This window comes from Budorcas taxicolor, chromosome 5 (genome assembly GCF_023091745.1).
Source record: "Budorcas taxicolor isolate Tak-1 chromosome 5, Takin1.1, whole genome shotgun sequence".
NCBI lineage: Eukaryota > Metazoa > Chordata > Mammalia > Artiodactyla > Bovidae > Budorcas > Budorcas taxicolor.
Window position 1 is genome coordinate 134,207,846 of NC_068914.1, and position 19,782 is coordinate 134,227,627.

A 19,782-nucleotide genomic window follows, 5' to 3' on the forward strand; every position below is an offset into this window, starting at 1 on the left:
TTTGGTCAGGGAATTGAGGGATCAAGATGACAGCCTTAATTTTGGACACACAGGAGATGTACTGAAGGCAGAGCTTCCAAATGGAGATTTCTTTGATCAACTAGAAATACACAATGGTGACTGCAGGGAGAGGTGTTTTAGACATCCTTTGTGCCCCCTCTCCATGTCTCTTGTTTCATCCCTTGCTGTGTGTTACGAGAACCTCCAGGCGCTCATGTATGCATAACCTCGGTGTACTCAAGAACTGGTCTCAAGGGGCAACTTTGGTCAGTGAAGGATGGGAGCGAATACAAACGCTGCCCTCTTCTCTAGGTCAGCTGGTAAGGCCACAGGATTTCTATCTGTTTGTCAACAAGTATCAGAAGAGGCCCGAGTTGCTTCTGGCAGTTGATAAGCTATCTGCACCTTCCTGCCTCACTCTCTTTTCTTTACTCCTGTACCTTGGGATTACTTCTCAAAAGTAAAACTTCCTGCAAACAAGCCCACATCAAGGAAGCCAACATCACTGGCTCTGCTTTCTATGAGAAATCTAGAGGCTAGAGGCGAAAAGTAACAGACAACTAGTAAAACATTGAGTAGATGAATGTTCAGATGAGAGGACACCAAGACACTGGCCACTTCCATAAAATTAGGGTTGAGATGGGTAAAAACAGCAAATAGGGACAGATCCATCACTGTAAGAAACAGGAGAACCGTGATAATAATGGGGAAGCATCAGATAGGCTGAGAGGTCAGCGTTTTGACACACATACACTTCCACATTCTAAATTCTAATCTACACACTGTCCATTTATTTATATTCTGCCATTAAGAGTCCATCCTAAAGGAAATCAGTCCTGAATATTCATTGGAAAGACTGATGCTGAAGCTGAAACTCCAATACTTTGGCTACCTGATGCAAAGAACTGACTCATTTGAAAAGACCCTGAGGCTGGGAAAGGCTGAAGGCGGGAGAAGGGAATGACAGAGGATGAGATGGTTGGATGGCATCACCGACTCAATGGATATGAATTTGAGTAAACTCTGGGAGTTGATGATGGACAGGGAGGCCTGGCGTGTTGCAGTCCATGGGATTGCAAAGAGTCAGACATGACTGAAAGACTGAACTGATTATGATGTCATATCCTGGTTAAGATATTCCTCGGTGACATCTCCCTCTCCCTACCACTACTATGATCAAATATGCAGAGGAAGGGAGAGATAGGAAGAGAGAAAAAAGAGAAATGGGGTATGTGAGAGAGAGGACTGCTCTGAACAGCAAGGCACAAGAAAATACTGATATTCTATACCACGTAATTAATTTGCGTTGGTATGTGCTAAATAAGGTATTTTCAATTTTCCAGTTTCCTTAGCTTGCTTTTTCCAAATGCCTTTTCTATATCCCCTAGAAACATTACCCCCTGGAGCTTTCAATCACCCCTAAAAATAGAAGCTCTAGGATCCCTTCAAATATTAGAGAAAATCAGAACTTACTTAATAGCTCAATGGAATAAAGGTGCTGAATGGCCAACAATGAAAGCCATCAAGAATCTTTTCAGTCATCTTGTTAGCATTTCTTCCCTTTTAGGGAAGCTGTTTTTCATGAACACAAAGAACAAAATGCAAGAAAGTACTCTGAGATTTTTTACCTTGAATGGTTTCAGTACCAATTACATACACACAGTTAACTGTTTCTTTTTGCATTTCCCTTGGCATAAATGTGTTTAGACGTGGTCAGAGTTCCTGTTTTTGTGGTTTCTTGAAAGGACATAGAAAGCATTCAGATGAGGGATGTCCACAGCAACTAATAATAGGGTGTCGGACTTCTTCCAAAAGTCACTAGGAGTTTTGGTGCACGCATCACAAAATATTAGTATTTATGAAAGAGCTACATCATATAATCTGAATGCTACTACCAAACTTTGGCATTTTAGAAACTTCAATGTACTCTTCCACATGTTTTAGAGGTTAGTGTGGTGACCCAAGGACGAAAGAGCAGATAAAACAAAGGAGGGTCTTAGAATGCAGGAATGGAAAAACCAGACCCTTTTCATCCTTCCCTCCCCCATGTTGTATCTATTAATGGATTTCAAGTCCTCCTGAGCAGTATAACCTGTCTCCCTTCCTACCTGGGAGAAGGTATTTGCTTTGCTCTTCCCTCCATCCAGTATATGTGCCTCATCCAATCAGTAAATGACCCACAAGACCCCTAGCCCACTTTTTGTACCCTAGGTATAAAGACCCCTGTTCAATGTCAGTTTTCCCTTGAGTTGGCCCGCTGTCCTAACAGCATCTCCCATTCTAATAAACTTTATTTCCCTCTCATTCTGTCTCGTGTCTGGAAATGCTTTTCCAACCCACATCCAGACCGCGACAGTTAGTATAGTAAAAGACTCTTACTTCCTCATAAGCATTTGATCATACTTGAAAAGCAAAAAAAAAAAAAAAAAAATTCCCGATAAAAGAAGGATTGAGGGATTCCCTGCTGGCTCAGTGGTAAAGAATCTGCCTGCCAATGCAGGAGACACGGGGTTCTATCCCTGGTCCATCCGGGAAGATCCCACATGCCACAAAGCAACTAAGCCTGTGCACCACAGCAACTGAGACTGTTCTAGAGCCCAGGAGCCACAGCTACTGAAGTCCCCACGCTGCTACCAGAGAGTAACCACCGGCCCCCGGCCCGCACTGCAACTGGAGAAAAGCCACTGCAACTGGAGAAAAGCCGCCACAGCAGCAAAGACCCAGCACAGCCAAAAACAAATAAATTTTTTAAAAAAGAAAGACTGAGCTTTTGCCTTGCAAACCTTAAACATTTTCATGCAACAAGAACACCACAGGTATTCATGACTTATATTTTTCTTTTTCTGTACTTTGGCGAACTGGTTTTTCATGAGACATTTCCAGCTTTTCCATGAAAATCTGAGGATAAGGTTTAGCCATCTGGTGTTAAAGAATATACTATTTGATGCTAAATTCAGAAATGATTTAGTTCTGTTCCAGGTGGGGAGGAGACAGCTCCAGCTGGGTAAGGGCAAATGAATGTTATAAAATGACTAGCAGAGTCATATTTCTTTTCATGAAGAACTTTTGAGTACACTAGGAATACGCAATCTTCAACACAGGTGTGGCTGTCCCTTCCTTTCCGGTTTTCATGAAAATATTTCTGATGCAATTAACTATAATGACTCTTGAAGGGAGAGGGTAAGGGTGGAATGTCATAATTTTAAAGGTCATTTGTGAAAGCACGTTCGATGTTACCATTTTACGTTTAAAAAATGAAAAATCATCTGCTACAATACCGACATAAGCAAAGCATGCCTCTGTAGGAGTCAAGCTCCATTTATTCTCTCAGGTTTTCTAAAATGGGGAGGCTGGCCACGGGAGTGCTGGGGGGAGGAGGTGGGGAAAGAGGGCTGGTATAGGCTCAAGGTCACCCACCAGCGGGCAGCGTGCTTGCAGAAGGTCTGCGAAGCGCTGCTCCAACCCTCTAGATCCTTCTGGTCCACTCCTACCTACGTTATCTCGTCATCTCAGTTCTTAAGCGTTTCATTTTCTGTTACCATGGCCTACATGGAAAACTGGCAGAAACTCCCTCATAACTGCTCTTCAATCACCAAAAGAGAGAGAAGGAAACAGCAAGTGAGGAAGAAAGAAGCAAAGGCAAAGACGACAGAGGAAGGGACGGCAACACATCCTAACTTCCCCAGTCCTATTCCTCCTCCCATCATGACTGAGCAACAAGCACCAGTTCTTGCTCGACCTGTTCATCCACAGAGGTCTTGCCTAGTTCCCTCTCCCCAGCTCCTACTCTAGTTTCTACAACCCCAGCTTCACTCCTGGGCTCAGTCCAACCAGTCCTTGCCCATGAGACAGGAGGCAAGAACTAGACAAGGGAAGGAATCCTTGTAAGGGACAAGATGAAGAAAATGAAGTCCCTACACCCTTGTAAGGCCTGGTGAAGCAGACATTCACTCCAGCTGACAAGCAGAAGGTTGACTACATACAGTAAGCTTCAGTGGAGACCTGTTACTCTGGCTTCAAAGAGATGATGTACATCTGGCTCTGTGAAAACATCAGGAACTCCTAATCATCAAATAAAGGTTCAAAGGCATAGTTCTAAAATGCAAGCTCAATTTGTCCTGTTCTGAGAAAAAAGGAAAATATATCAAGAAAGTCTCTTTTCCCTCACTGTCAAAGAACTCTTCAAGAGGAGATATCATTACAGTTGCTGATAGTCTCGAATTTACTTCCAACCTCCTGGCAAGTAGAGGTCATTGCAAGAGGTACTTATGGCTTTCCTCGCCCCCTCCCCCCACCCCCCCCCTCCATATTTTGGTAGGTAGAGAAATAAACAGTGGAAAAGCCAATGTCAAATCCATTCTATAGATGTATTTTAGGATGAAACTGTCAAGTTTCACTTAAATTGTAACCAAAAGTTTCTCTAATGTTCAATGATAACTAAGTTAAATGAGAAGAAAAAGAGTTACTGATACATTATGTATTTATTCATTTTCTAAATAGAACCTGAATGAGGTACATAAAGTATCTAGTTTGGATTACTGTATGTTCACAGATTATACATTAGGGCTTTGATATCTAAAAATTCATAAAAATGACAAATAAACCTAGGCTCATCTTAATAAATATAGACTTTGAACAGTCTACTAACTGGGCGATAAAAACATAAGCAAACTGTGACAATGTACTTCAAAGTAAAACAGAAAGCAGAAGAAAATTCTACCATATAATTAATACAGTTTTTGTTATTTTAAAAAACACTCCAGTAAATGACTTGTCTTCATAATGGTGATATGGCACCAGAAGTTAACAGTTTGGGGTTGACAATTTAATATGTAAATTTTTAGAATTTCAGATAAGGTATTTTTATTTGTTATAATATTAGGGATGAATTTACCTAGAAGCACTTTAGAGACTACACTTTGGTTCTATTTTTCATAAATAATGATAGGGATTAAGAGAATTTAAATCAATTAAAAATTGGCCTTAGGTTATTCTGATGATTTATTTGAGCAAGCAGAACAAGTGTTGAAAGAGTATCAATTAGTACATATTCTCTTGGTATGATATATAGTCTGTAAAATGTGACCAGAGCCTCTTACGTTAAGGTTTTAAAATCTTTCAAATTTACAATCATATAAAACTGGTGAATTAGTTTATAAACCCAGGTAACCAATAATTCCTATAAAAATTTACCTGGTCATGTAAAATTGGCTACTGGCAGTAATAAGATTAAAAGCTGGAAATGTTTGCGCTCAAAAATTTCATTAAAATTAAAATTACCAAGAATTCTTTCTATATAACTTAATAACCTTTCTACATAATAATCTTACTACTGATATAAATAAAATATAGGACCGTTCAAAAATAAATATTTCATTTATATCATATGCAATTATTTGAAACCATAAATTTTTCAGATTTATTTAAAGAGAGATTTTTCTTTAGGAACCTTTAACAATATACACACTTGGGCACATCTGAGTTTCTGGACAAAGCCCTAACCATGTTTTTATATATACTTTCTATTACCAAAAAAATGGCCCAATTTTTGCCATCAGAAATAGTCATTGCAAGTCATCAACAATCAAACTCTGCAATTCTTTTCACTATCACATAAATTTTTAAAGTGGAATCAGACAGCTATTTCAGGATCTAATCTTAAGAAAAAGGTGAATCCCTGGAAAAGCTCTGCTGACATGCTGAGAGTACAGAGAGGATGGGATACAAAGTTGAAAGTTTAATTTTAATTAATTAATTCATTGAAAAAACAACACACACTATTCTTTTACATTTCTGGAGGCTAGAAGTCTGCAATCATTTCCATCTGCCAAAACGACTGTGTGGGCAGGGTCATGTTCCCTCCACACTGTGGAGGGGAGAGCCCACTTCCTGGCCTTTTCCATCTTCTTTGCATTTTTTGATGTGGACCATTTTAAAGTCTTCACTGAATTAGTTATAATATTGCTTCTGTTGTTTACCCTGTTTTTTTTGGGGGGGGGGGGGCCAAGAGGGCTGTGGGATCTGAGCTTGCTGACGAGGGATTGAACCCATACCCCCTGCATTGGAAGGTGAAGTCTTAACCACCGGACTACCAGGGGCTTGTGTCTAAAAAGCTGAGATTTTAGAAGCCACCTGTAGGACTGTCAGCATGGCACATCAGGAAAGGCTTGGCAGGGCATGCCAAGAGAGCAAAGGACGGCAACAGAGCCTCAGCCAGATCTAGGCCACTGAAGCCAAGGGAAGAAGCAGCTCGACCTGGGAAAGAGGATGAGGAGAGGCATTTGTGCAAAAGTGTGTATTTCCATATATTTACCTGCCCTTTCCCCAAAGTTGCTTAAGTTCTGTGGGTCTGCAATAGCAGATTTGATTTGATGAGGTACACAGTAAATTAATAAATCATTAGGTTTATTTCCAGAGATTCTAGATAACTTCAGATTCACATTTATATCACTGTTTTTAACCCTCAATTTTGTGAATCCCACTGTTTTTCAGAACTATCATTAGGTTTATATACAAAGGAGCTTCTAAGACAGTTATTTCCCATGTATGTTAGAAGCTTTCTGGCAGTGTGGAATTTTAAGGGAAGATTTATCTTACTATTTTGTTGGCAAACATGTCTTTATTACTGATAGCATATATAATATACACTGTGGTTAAATTTAATAACACCAGTTTCTGGAGTGAAGATAGAAATTTGGATTCATGAAATGCTGATTTTTAAACCATTCTGATGGGCAAAACTAAGATGAAAAATATTTTGTGGGAAAATAAGTTATATATTAACAAAAGTGTATTTCTTTCAAAAATTAAAAGAAATATGACTGAAGGTCTTTCCAAGGGTTATCCTAATGCAAAATCCCTCTTTAAATAGAACTAATTTAAAGCAGTGCATTATTATTTTGTTTCAAACAGGACAGGGCAAATATAAATATGTAAATAATTTCTTATAACACTTTCCACAGTAACTTCTTTCACTTGATGAAATATTCAAGTTTAAACATTTCAAAAACAAGCTAAAGCAAGTTTTAGGTTAACTTGTATGGAAAAAAAAATTCACTAGAAGAAATTTTTATTTAAGAACATTTTGAAAATTCTCATCAAATTAAAATTAAATATTAACAGGGAATTTCATAAACACCAACATTTAGGAGTGTCAGCCCTTGTTTATGAACTTCCACTTTTCAACATTCACCTTGACCAACCACACTCACTCCCACCACCGAGAGAATGCAACTCTCAGTCAAACTGACACCGGGAGGAAATGGTGAACAATAACACAATATCTTCACACATTTCACCCATCCTTATCCTCCCTTTTGGGAATACAGAGCCCACCACACCAGTCTCCTCTTAGCCTTCCAAAAAGGCATTCACAGCTGGGTGTCTATTTCTTAAATGAGGTCACCTCCAAGCTGATGTAAGCCAGTAAGTACAAGTTTTCTTGGGGTAAGAATACAGAAATCTAGTGAGTCCAGGCTCTCAACTTCCAGAGACCTGGCATTTGTATCCTGCCTCATCTCCACAACTGTCCTTTCTATCCTGGTTATTATGGTATTCCTGAATTCCCCTGGTAAAGGATTTCTTATCAGCCTGCCACTGTCATGCTATTAACCCAAACTGTCTGAAATATCCAAGTAGATGGAAAATTATACTACACTTAAAACATTAAAATGTAAGGTACGATAAGAAAGAAAAATTCTTCAAATCCCACCTGATGATCCAAATATATGGTGTTCCTTTGAAGGTGATGTGAAAGGATTTCATTCTAGTAGACGTCAATCAAGAACAAAGCGACAGAGAAAGAGGGTGCGGAATTCATGAAAAAGTCAGTTTTGAAACAGGAAAAACAGGTCATCTGCCACCACCTATTATGTCACAATACACAACAACTTTCACACATGCCCCCCCCACCCCATAAATGGTACAGATGACGTATTCCATTACTATAAAAAAAATCACACTTAGTTCTGTAAGAAATTATGTAGACATGCATATAAGCTGAAACAGTAAGCAGAAAAATCCTTCAAATGGCTTTAGCAGACTCCATGTTAGAAACTTTACAAATTAATTCTTTTCTGCAATAGAGGACTACTTCTTGGGATGTTTATAACCAGAGACTATTAAACCCTTTGAGAAATGTTTCCGTGTGTTCATTTTCAAAATCGAGAACACAAGGAAATGGATCTTTGGCAATGAAAAGGCAGCATTATTAGAAAGATGATCAGTTCTCCACTGGTTACTTTATGGGAAATGACGGGACTCTTCAATCCGGTTCACCTAAGTCGCAGTGTTTGGTGGATGACAAAGCTATTCTGAAGTCTTGTTTGCCTTTCCTTGCTCACGGCCAAAACTTGGTGGGTGAGCGCGTAGAGGGAAGGCTAAGAAGAACTGTACTCAGCCCACATTGATATGGTATGGCCAAAGGAATTCTCAAAGGGTCAATAGGAGGTCCTGCAATGGTAGGATGGCTCGTGCTCATGGGGGTGACGCAGGTCAGACCGACTGACGATGAGCGGCTCAGAGTGAGTGACGAGAGCAGACACACAGACACACGGCTCCAGGGCTGACCTTTGGGCTGTGGGCCTCGAGTTTGAGCTGCATGAGCTGTGCTAAAGTGTGCTCCCGGATACTACTCAGCTCCGCCTGCTGCCGTCTCAGCTTTATGAGCAGCAGTGTAAGCTCCTCTGGCTGAAGGAGTACAATTTAAGAGTCCAAACAGTGGAAAACAGATTAATTGTGGTCTTAAGTGACAGATATTAAACCAAGATTTCTTGGCAAGTTTCCTCTTACGGCTGACATCAAACATAGCGCCTAGGCACTATGATGATAGGTTCTACATAAATGCATAGATATCTAGAGAAATAGAAGGAACAGTGTTACTTGGTAAGGTACAGCAAAACAACAGTATATTCAGGCATTTTCTCAGAACTCATGAGAGACTATTCATACATTAAGTATAAAAAAGCATAATGCCAAAAAAAAAAGTTTGTACATGAGAGCTATAATTTAAAAAAATATTTTCATGAGATGTTTAAAAATGGCACCTAAGACTTTTACAGCAGTAGAACAATACCCGCATGCCCAACACTCTATTTTAGAGACTAGAACGTAAATGCAAAGAAATAAAATTCATATAAAACATGGATGACATCGTCACATCATTACGCTCAGTTAGCATCTGGGATCTATTAATTGCTTCCCAGCCATATTTTTAAATGTCACTGTTAGTGTTTTCACAGGATATTTAGTATTAACCAAAAGACCAAAATTTTTTTAAAGGAAATATATATATATATATTTACTACATGTAGAAAGCTCGGAGGACAGCACAGAACCTTTCGGCTCCTGACTGGTTATTCTGATCCCTGACGGGGAATCAGCTTTCAAATGTAGATAAAAATTCCTGAACAGGTTGATCTGATGTATTTTTCTTCATTAGAAATGCAGTAAAGTGTGGTCATTGACAGTCTTATAGGCCATAAAATAGTGTTCAGTGTTTTTTTCTGAGCTTTGTTATGATTAGAAACCACACAGAGCCCACAGGGAGACTCTCTTCACTTAAGGGTTGCAATGCGCCCTGAAAACGTCCAAGCCAAAAATTGTTCCCAAGACTGACTTGCTTTGCCAGCACCACAGCATCACACCCGCTCTGTTCTGTTCTGTTTGCTATTGCTCTTTATCTTCCATATAAAAAAATTTTTAGAGACACAAATAATTTTTTAAGAGATATAGCTGATTTGCAGTATTATGACAGTTTCAGGTATACTGCAAGGTGATCAGTTATATATATATATTTGGACTATTTTCCATTATAGCTTATTACAAGACACTGAATATAGTTCCCTATGTTATACAGTAATCCTTGTTGCTTATCTACTTTACGTGTAGTACCCTGTATCTGTTACAAATCAATTTTAACTGTGATTCGAAGTTATGTTAAAAGTTACTGCCGTCAGGTGGAAAAAGATGTCAAAAGGAAACCATCATTACTACTGGATCCTCAGGATAAAAGTGGGTACCTATGCAGGTGAGACAATAGCCTCTTCTATTACAGAACGTGTGTGCGTGTAACTTAAAAGCAGACATTTCTTAACAGAAAACAAAGAACTGCCTTTGCTCGGATGCCAGCTACATGCTGTCATCTCATGGCTGTGGGAAAGTCCATATCTTATGTCACTATATCCCCAAGCTCTAGAGATCTTGTCAGAGAGAGGGGAGGGTGGGTGGAGTAAGGGATTAGACAGTCTAAGACCCAGAGTGGTATTGGATAGAAATACTAAAATAAAAAACCTTACAACTCTGGCTTACTATTTATGGAGTTAAAGAGATTTTCAAAAGGATGAAAGATTCCAACAAATTTGCCAGATATTTAGATTTAAGGCAAAATAAAGAGAGGCACAGTGGACTCCTCCAGGAGGCAGTGACACATAAATTTTATCCTAAACAGCCACTAGAGGGAGCAAGGGAGAAGAGGAATGCTCATAACAGGATACTTAGCGTGAGCTTATTAATGTCCATCAGATCAACAATATTTAAAAATTCCAAACTGAAATTCCCTAGTTTTAGAGAAGAATATAGTACCCATAGCCTTTAATAAATAAACCACAAGTATTTTAAAACCAGGAAATCTTCCTTATATCTAAGCATGTAAGAGATGAAATAAACAATGTTTGAGAAATACATGTAAGATGAATTTGATTGTTACAGAAGGACTTTAAATAATGGACAATTATATGGTCCTCATCTTCACAGAAGCTGAGACTAAACACTAATATTAAAGCACAGCTCCCCTGATAGAAGAATGCAATGAAATTTTGAGAAGTTATCTTTTCTTTCTAATTTGAAGAGCAACAGTGTTCTGGGAACATAACTCCTTCTCAATTTGAATGGAAATAACACTGACTATGAACTGTTCACAGTAAGCACTTGCTTGAACCTAGGATCTGGGACAGTCTCTCTGTATAAATATGTAAATCAGTTTCTTTTCTGCTCTAAAGTAGTTAATCTACATCAAAATTCACCAGAGACACTTCCCAGGCCTGCAGTTTGACTACACACACAGCATTTCTTACTGGATTTGTTCCCCTAATGAACCACTCCACCGTCTGTTTTAAGGAAGAGGAAACTAACATTCAACGAAGTAAAGAAGCCCTCCCAGGTTCTTCAGTAAATGTGGAAAACAGCATCTTATATCAAGGCAGACATTTAGGGAAAGGGAATCAGGCAGACACTGTTGCGGCTACATGGTTGCAAACTCTACCGCTGAGCATCTCTTCCACAAAACTGGTAATGGTTTTTCTCTGAGAGGCATCTCTCTGAAAACTCAAGCTTAAAAGCTGTGTCAGATACATGCTATCATGTGCAGCACATAAATAACACATGATATGGTAAATAAAGATATCGTACTCACCGTTTTGCCTTGGAGGCTCTGGGGATTAACAGACTGTAAAGTGAGGCCAGCTGGCATTGACCTCCTGTCAGGCATGTACATGTGCTAGGAAGATAAAGGTACGGTATAAATTGTGTGGTCAATGTCAGTGATGAAAACTGTATTATAAAATGCCATTTAAAACTGCTACTAGTGCTTACGAAAGAAAACAGATACTAAAGCTTCAGGACAAAAATACACACTCTGATTGACAGAATACTTCTATATAGTCATTTGGCTCAGCGTTTCTTAAACGTATTGGTCTCAGGATCCCTATATGGCCTTGCATGGTTGCTAAGTCACTTCAGTTGTGTCTGACTCCATGAGATCCTTATGGACTGTAGCCCATGAGATTCTTCTGTCCATGGGTTTCTCCAAGCAAGAATACTGCAGTGGGTTGCCATGCCCTCCTCCAGGGGATCTTCCCGACCCAGGGATCAAACTCACATCTCTTATGTCTCCTGCACTGGCAGGTGGGTTGGCTGGGTACCATCAGCACCACCCGGGAAGCCCTCTTTCTGTCATTAAAAGAAGATTTTCGTGACAAGAGTGGTATTCTTTTACAGTTTTGCAAATGTCTTTACTGTCTGGCTAGATTTTCCTATCTGCTTCTGTATTCAATCTGTTGTGTTAATCTCTTTTAGGGGAAGTACATGAAGAAAATCCACCTTCGATAGTTATTTGGAAAAGGGAAGAGAACTTGAATAGTTTTTTTTTTTGATATTTGCACATGTCCACATTTCAAATGAACCTTTTACCCACTCATGGTTTTGTGACATCAAACACAGGTCAGGTGGGAAATACTGGCTCAGTGAAATACGCAGATGTTCCAATGGCTGGCACTTGTTTTTCACTATATGAGATGAGCAGCTCCTATCTGTTAATACCATCGCTGATCTTTAAGCACCAGAAAGCTGTCAAGCTCAAAGAGGCAGGTACAAGATTCCCCAAATTCTAATTTTTGCTTGAAGTGGTGTCATTGGTGACAAATACCGTGGGCTGCCTTCCTTGAAGTGGCTGGTTAGCATTCCACTCTGGAAGTGTCCGTCAAACACCAAGTCTGAACAACTCTAGTTTGTCATTTGTTCTTTCAAGTAAAAACGGTGTTATATATATATATATATACACACATATATATGTATATATATATATAATTTTTTTTTTTTAAAAGAAGGGCCCAGGCTCTGCACCCCAGTGACGAGGCTGTGGCATCAGCTGGTTCTAGGCGATTCAAGCTGCAGCCAGGATGATCGAGGTTGGCTGCAACGACCATCTAGGGAAGAAGGTCCGCCTTAAACAAAGGGCTGCTGACACCAGCAGGGATCTCAAGAACCTGATCACAGCCCAATCTAGCACCCACTGGAACAAGGTCATTTTGAAGAAGCGGTTCATGATTTTTATGGACTGTGTGTCTCTGGGGGACTATGAGATCCATGATGGGATGAACTTGGGAGCTTTATTACGAGTAGGGCAGAATTCCTCTTCCCTGCCCTTTCCTCTTCTCCCTCTTTCAACCCCCACACTAGTATGAATGTTTGTTTTTGAAAACTCTTGCTAATAAAAACTTAGAGGCTGGACTTCCCTGGTGGTCCTGTGGTTGAGAATCTGCCTGCCAATGTACGAGACACAGGTTTGATCCCTGGTCTGGGAAGATCCTACATGCTGCGGGGCAGCTAAAGCCCGCATGCCACAGCTACTGAAGCCTGGGTCCTGGAGCCTGTGCTCCACAACAAGAGAAGCCACTGCAGTGAGAAGACTGTGCACCGCAAGTGGAGAGGAGGCCCCTCTGCTCGTCCCAAGTAGAGAGCGCCTGAGTGGAGCAGTGAAGAGTCAGCAAAGCCAGAAATAAATAAACACAAAACAAAACATTAGAGCCTGGAGAGGGAAAAAAAAAAAAAAAGGAGCTAGTTTAGCTTGCAACTCAAATAAGCATCCAAGCGTTTTTCTCTGAGACAACCATTAGTACTTGGGTATCAATAGACATGCTTTAAGTACATTTCCCATTTCATCACACAAACACTATGGAATGAATAGTCAAGACTGAACACAGTTATCTTTTACTGTTTCATGCCAGGGATTGAGTGAGATTGCTCCCTTATTTTTACAGCAAATCTGTGACAGTGAAATATTACAATGACCACTCACACAATCTGAGCCATTGCCTTGACTCAGGCTAAGGTGCTAGGGCTTTAACCCACTTTTTAGTGTTTTCACACTTGTAGGAAATGACAACACAGTCAACAATACCTTATTATTACAAAAAAAGTTCTGAGCTTATCAGAGACTCCCTGAAAGGCTCATGGGTACCCTCGGGTAATCCCAGGTACTCCCTAAGGGTCCATGAACCCTACTTTGAGAACCACGGATCACATCAAGGAAGATGACAGGATGGTTACAAAGAAAACTTGGCAACGTTGGAGAAGATTTGCAGGAGGACCAGATGTTAGCTGACTGGGAAAACTGGCTCGACTGCATCTCATATTTGCTATTGAAACAGATGATCAATTTTGACCATGAGAACACTGTTCAACCATGCACTAATAATTTGCATTTGATCAGATTTCTTTTGAATATTGTTAATAATTTTTATTAGCCTTCGGAAGTACAAAGTGTCAAAACACTGAACTCTGTTACAGGGACGTTCAAAGGGAGCCTTTTTTTGGTGAGACAAACTAAAGCTTCTTTCAAAAGAAACTTTCTGATTGACTTATTAATTCCTAACTAATGCTTATTTATGGAAAAATCAAGCGAACGCTCTATGCAATGATGTAACTGAAGGAGTCAGCCCATCACAAGGACAAGAAAAGGCACTTTTCAAAATAGCATAAAGCGAGAGGCTCTTTAGAATTCAAAGAAAGGGAAAGAAAAATTCCTTTTCACTTTAGGACAGACATTAGGACTCGGTTGCAAACATAGTGACTAATCAAAATGATTTTGCTTCAGAATTGTGAAAAGCTGATCAATGCAATGTGCTCCAATTTCACTTCAAAAAATCTACTAAGACTTGAACCAACTTGGCTGCTGCTGCTGTTGGTTTACTGGCTAAGATGTTTCCGACTCTTTGTGACCTCACGAACTGTAGCCCACCAGAATCCTCTGTCCATGGGATTCTCCAGGCAAGAACACTGGAGTGGGTAGCCATTTCCTTCTCCAGAGGATCTTCCTGACCCAGGGACTGAACCCCTGTCTCTTATGTCTCTTGCATTGGCAGGTAGATTCTTTACCACTTGGGAAGCCCCTAAACCAACTTAATATATGCATTAAAGCATGGTCTCTATACCTTAATTAAAAAATATATATATATGGAGAATTCCCTGTCAGACCAGTGATTAGGACTCTGCACATCACTGCCGAGGGCATGGATTTGATCTCTGGTAGGGGAACTAAGATCCCACAAGCTGCATGGCATGGCCCCCCCAAAAAAAGTATATATACCAGTAAGTGGTGTTACCTTAATATGCAGTTGGGTACCTGAGGAGGTATTTCAGTATGCTGTGTCTTCAGCTGGTGATTAGAAGCTGAGGATTACACTTTTATCTTAGCAGAGAACATGAAGAGCCTGACAGAAGACTGTAGTTGTGCTACAAGAGGCAGAGTAGAATTTGCAAGTGTGCATAGGGTCAATCCAAATGCATGTGGTCTTAACCTACAGGGAAATCCGATGAGAGCCACTCTCGAGCAGAGAGGAATACATAATATATCCGTTCCGAAGAGCTGCTCCTGAGAGAAGCAGCCCTGCAAGCTTAGGTTTTATACATGAGAGTCTGACATTACAGAAGATGCCTCCTTAATTTTTAAAACAAACAAAAAAAAGCTGGTTTTGCCTGCCTCCTCCCCATTATCTTGTCTCTGGCATTCCCAAGAAAGAGCAGTGTACTATTAATAGAAGTGAAAGGCTTCTTGCCTGGCTCAGTGGCAGAGAACCCGCCTGCCAATGCAGGAGATGTAGGTTCATTCCCTGGGCTGGGAAGATCTCCTGGAGGAGGAAATGGCAACCTACTCCAATACCCTTGCCTGGGAAATCCTATGGACAGAGGAGCCTGGTGGGCTACAGTCCATGGGGTCACGAGAGTTGGACATGACTAAGAGACTAAACAACCAGAAGGAAACTGCAGCGTCCTCAGAGGAGCAATGAACCCTGGACGAGCAGATGCCTCACCTTGGGATGATGGGCCCGGTGCCTGCGGTCGAGGGTGACGTCCCTGCGGTCGACGGTGACGTCCCTGCGGTCGATGGTCACGTCTCCCCTTTGAATCGGCGAAGACATGTCCGACCTGTAGGTCCGCTGCGGGGAGAAGCCCTGATAGGCGGCGATGGCGCCGTGGGAGGGTGACGTGGGGATGGAGTGCATTGTCTGGTCGGAGATGTTGGCCATGGTTTTAGGGCTGGTCAGGGTGCTGTGGCGAGGGAGGGTGCCCTGCTTGCTGTAAAACTGGCGCTGCTGCCACTCATACAGCTGCCACAGGGTGTCGTCCCGCATGGACCGCCGCTTCTCCTCGGCTCCGGGTCCCGCTGTCTTGTCGTGGCCTGAGGGCGTGACGCTGCAGATGCTCTCTGGCCTGGTCTTGCTGTTTCTCGGGAGGGTTCTGTAGCCTTCGGGGTAGCGGGCCATGACTGGCGCTCTGTGGCTTGGCATGTTTCTTGGCAATGTTTGGTAAGAGATGACTCTGAAATAAAAGAACAATTGCAACATAAAACTGAAGGAGAGCTGCTTTCCAGATAGTAAATTAGAGTATGTTTTTGTTTTTTTTATTTTCTTCTCCCCTCCTGGTAGGTAAAATGTATACTGAAGATTCATTTTTTGTTTTTTAAGGTGACTAATGAGCAGAATTTAATTTTTTTTAATGAAATCTAATTTGATGGATTGAATATACTAAGTCAACAGCATCTATGTTGCTCACATAAAAGACCATTTATTCCACACAATGTATGGTTTGGTTTCAGGAAGGAAGAGTACTATACTTTTTCCAGAAATAAAAACGTTCAAGATCTCAAGTCCGTACTCATGTCTTACTTGTTTTTATATAAATAATCTCCTAGAATCTCATCTTCACCAATCTCAGCAAAATACTTAATTTCTGTGTGTGGATGGAACACTGGAGTTTTTGAGCCGTGCCCACAGATCATGGAGACTGGAAATGAAGGACGGCAGGTGGTGAAGCTCTATTGCACTACGTCCTTCTGAAAGCGTAACTGTTTACCGGAAGAAGTACATGAATCAGTACTTCTGTGGTCTGAAGGAATCATTTCCCTGGATAACTTTTGAGAAATCAAAATGACTCAAAAGCTAAAGCTAAAAATTTAATTTTTTAAAGACAAAATTCTTCAACATGATGCTATTTCAGACTCAAAACTGCAGATCTCCAGAATATTATGATGTTTTAATACTTGTGAACTTTATTATTAATCATGTGGGAGGAAGCAGTTGGTCAAAAATCAGGAGGGCCAAGCTTGCCTTCTTGTTTTCCCCCCAAATACAGACACCTTAGAGGAGTCAGTTACACCTCTGGGACTGAGAGAAGGTTCAAGCGTGTGGGGGAAGAAGACTAAGAAGAGATCATACTCCTTTCAATACCTGGGGTTAAAGAAGAGTTAGTGGACTGGCTGGAACCACAATGCAGGCCTCTTACTTCCTTAAGCAGCAGTCTACTCTCTTTATTATGTCAATGATTCCCTTTGAGACTTGAGATTTCTCAAGACTTTAAGATTTAATGAAAAAGCAAACTCATTCTTTTATTTAAAAACTTTTGCCAAAAGTATGGAAATAATTTAAAAAACTTTTCTATTCTATTGCAATAATATATTTAAAGATAAAAAGATACCCCTAAATTAGGAAGGGCATAATCTTAAACAGCTGGGTGCTACTGAAATCTGGCCAACTGAAATGTTTTGAGATTTGGCTTTCTCGTCTAGAAGAGGATTTGGTCATAAAGTGGTCTTACAATTCTAAAGTCCCATGTTTTATTTTGTATTTTGAAATATTTCCAGTTCCTTCAACCGTTCTTCTAAACTGAGTTTTCTTCATCTTGCTGAATGTCCCTCAGCTTCTCCATGTCTTGAGCTGAGCCACAAGGGAAGTCTAAGTATACTGGAGTGGGTAGCCTATCCTGTCTTCAGCGGATCTTCCTGACATAGGAATCAAACCAGGGTCTCCTGCATTGCAGGCGGATTCTTTACCAACTGAGCTATCAGGGAAGCTCACTGATGTAAACAGACCTGCTCAAAATTAACCCTCCCTCTCAACACACACACACGAACCACTTCTGAGAGCCCAACCATCTGACAACTTTGGAGTGGGGGAGGAAGGTACCCCATACTCTGATATTAGCAGTAAAAAGACTTGATTCTTTTTACTCCATGTAAATTTACTATTTTTTTCCCTGCTTGATCTCCCTCCGATCCTCATCTTCTCTGCTAACATGGAAGCCAGAAATTGAATAAAGTCCAGAGCTGGCAACCCCACAGCTATGTGCTTAGGAAGCATGTCAGACAGGGGAATGATTCCATCCGATAAATTCTGCCCTAGTGCTCCAGCAGTGTACTCCAGCATACCTTGGTTATTGGGCCATTCATAAACTTAAGAAATACTATAGACACCTTATTGTGTAAGAAGCTCTGGATTAGGCACAGAACTGTATCAGAGTAACAAATACCAAAAACATAAATGATATTAACTTTATGTATACTGTTCAGAAATCTGTAAAAAGATCATTTATAGGTACATAAAGGAGGGTCACATATTTTCGATTTAAAACAAATAAAAAAACTGCCTGTGGACTAATGTTTAAATTCCAGTTCAGAAATCTGATGACACAGAACGCAGGCATCCACACGAGCTGGACCCTGTGGCTGAGATGGCTACTGCACTTGGATCATCTAACTGTGTGATCGTCAACGGCAGGCGATTTTCCTACCAAGCTCGGCTAATTAAAAGTGACTACAAAGTGTAAAAGGCTCTTCTGCCATCTTTGGAACTACTTTTTGGAGGATTTTAATGGAAAATCTGCTTATCATCAAGCAAGTTTATTTCCGCCCCATATACTTTCTACCACTTTGAGAACTTTCTTAAAAAAACTAGTTTCCTTCAGTGCTTTCCTCCAAAGAAATTCAAATTAAGCAAACTGTGATTTACTTTTTAAGTGAAAGCTTAAGTAAGTCTGTCGGCGCCTTCGTGAGGTTTTGTGCCCCATTCAACAGCACCTGCCTGTCAAACGCCCTAAAAACCCTGACACGTGATTCCGCCATGCAAAACAATGGCCCAGGCCCCAGCATCTGAACAGGCCCGCCCCTCACAAAGGAACTTTCAGCCTCTGTTCACAGATGCAGGCACCTACCATATGACTACATAGGAAACCTCTTTTCTTTCTGTTAGAACTTTAGGGATGAAAGCCAGCCTTTCATAGTTTCACCAAATGAATTCTGCCATCTATGACCATTATGCTTCTTGCTACCGATAAAAATTGTTTTGCTGTAAAACCTCACCACTGTTTTTGAAGCATTAAGTTCACGTAATAATGTAGATGACCTATGTCAATGATCTAACCTGGACTCTAGCCAGGGAACCCAAACTTGGAGGAGCAACGTGGAGGGAACCTGAGCTCCAAATGACCTCAGGCCAGCCTTTAGAAGCTGGAAGGTCTGCAGTCAAAATTAGTAAGTTACAGGGAGCCTTTATGGATGTTAATTACATCCAACCAAGGACTTTGCGAAGTGCTTGAAAACTAATACTTTTGGCTCAACAATTAAAAAAACTAACTTTAGATACAGAACCCCTTTAATGGTTCATTTTCAACTTTAAGAAAGTATGATTTTACTTGAGGAAAACTGATTCTATTAAGAAGCAAGATTTAATTTGCTGGGTAGAGAGGCAGCAAATCTTCTGGCTGTGGTTTTTATTACTGTTTCCCCGAAAACGATTACCTTCATAAGTACTTTCAAACATCCTGTCATTTCCTACCCACCCCCACCCCCCTCAATACCTCTGGCTTTTCCTCTGTGCAATCAAATTTTATTGTTGAGACAGCAACTGTTTCTCACAGCTGTCCCTTGGGAAAATTAGGAAAGTGAGCAATGAGGGTGGAGGAGGAGAAAACAGAAGTGAGCAACACATCAAGGGATGAGAGGGACCGAGCTGCACTCCTGGGAGGAAAGACTGGCTGACAACCGCCCAGACCAGAAGGACATCCCACTACCCCAAAAGTTCATCTTCTTTCAACCAAAACATTACTAACTTATTGCTCTCTGGTTCCCTACTACTGAAAGGTAAGAGTTATAGTAGGTCTTCAGTTAATTATGTATGTGTTAGTTCACTACAGTACTTTATAAATCTTACATCACCAGCTTCCCACCTAGAA

At 40.6% G+C, this 19,782-nt stretch overlaps 1 protein-coding gene across 3 annotated transcripts in view; it reads right to left on the bottom strand.

Annotated features, from left to right (window-relative positions):
- Positions 1-19,782, bottom strand: part of PLEKHA5 (pleckstrin homology domain containing A5) — a 258,925-nt gene that overhangs the window by 58,924 nt on the left and 180,219 nt on the right. For 2 of the 3 annotated variants that reach the window (XM_052641064.1, XM_052641062.1), the window contains exons 11-12: positions 15,588-16,095; positions 11,411-11,494 (exon numbers count right to left, since the gene is read on the bottom strand). In XM_052641064.1, coding sequence (XP_052497024.1) covers positions 11,411-11,494; positions 15,588-16,095 — 592 coding nt within the window. Of the gene's footprint in view, positions 1-7,711; positions 7,766-8,568; positions 8,689-11,410; positions 11,495-15,587; positions 16,096-19,782 lie in introns of all 3 variants that reach the window. The other variant, XM_052641061.1, reaches the window with a different exon arrangement.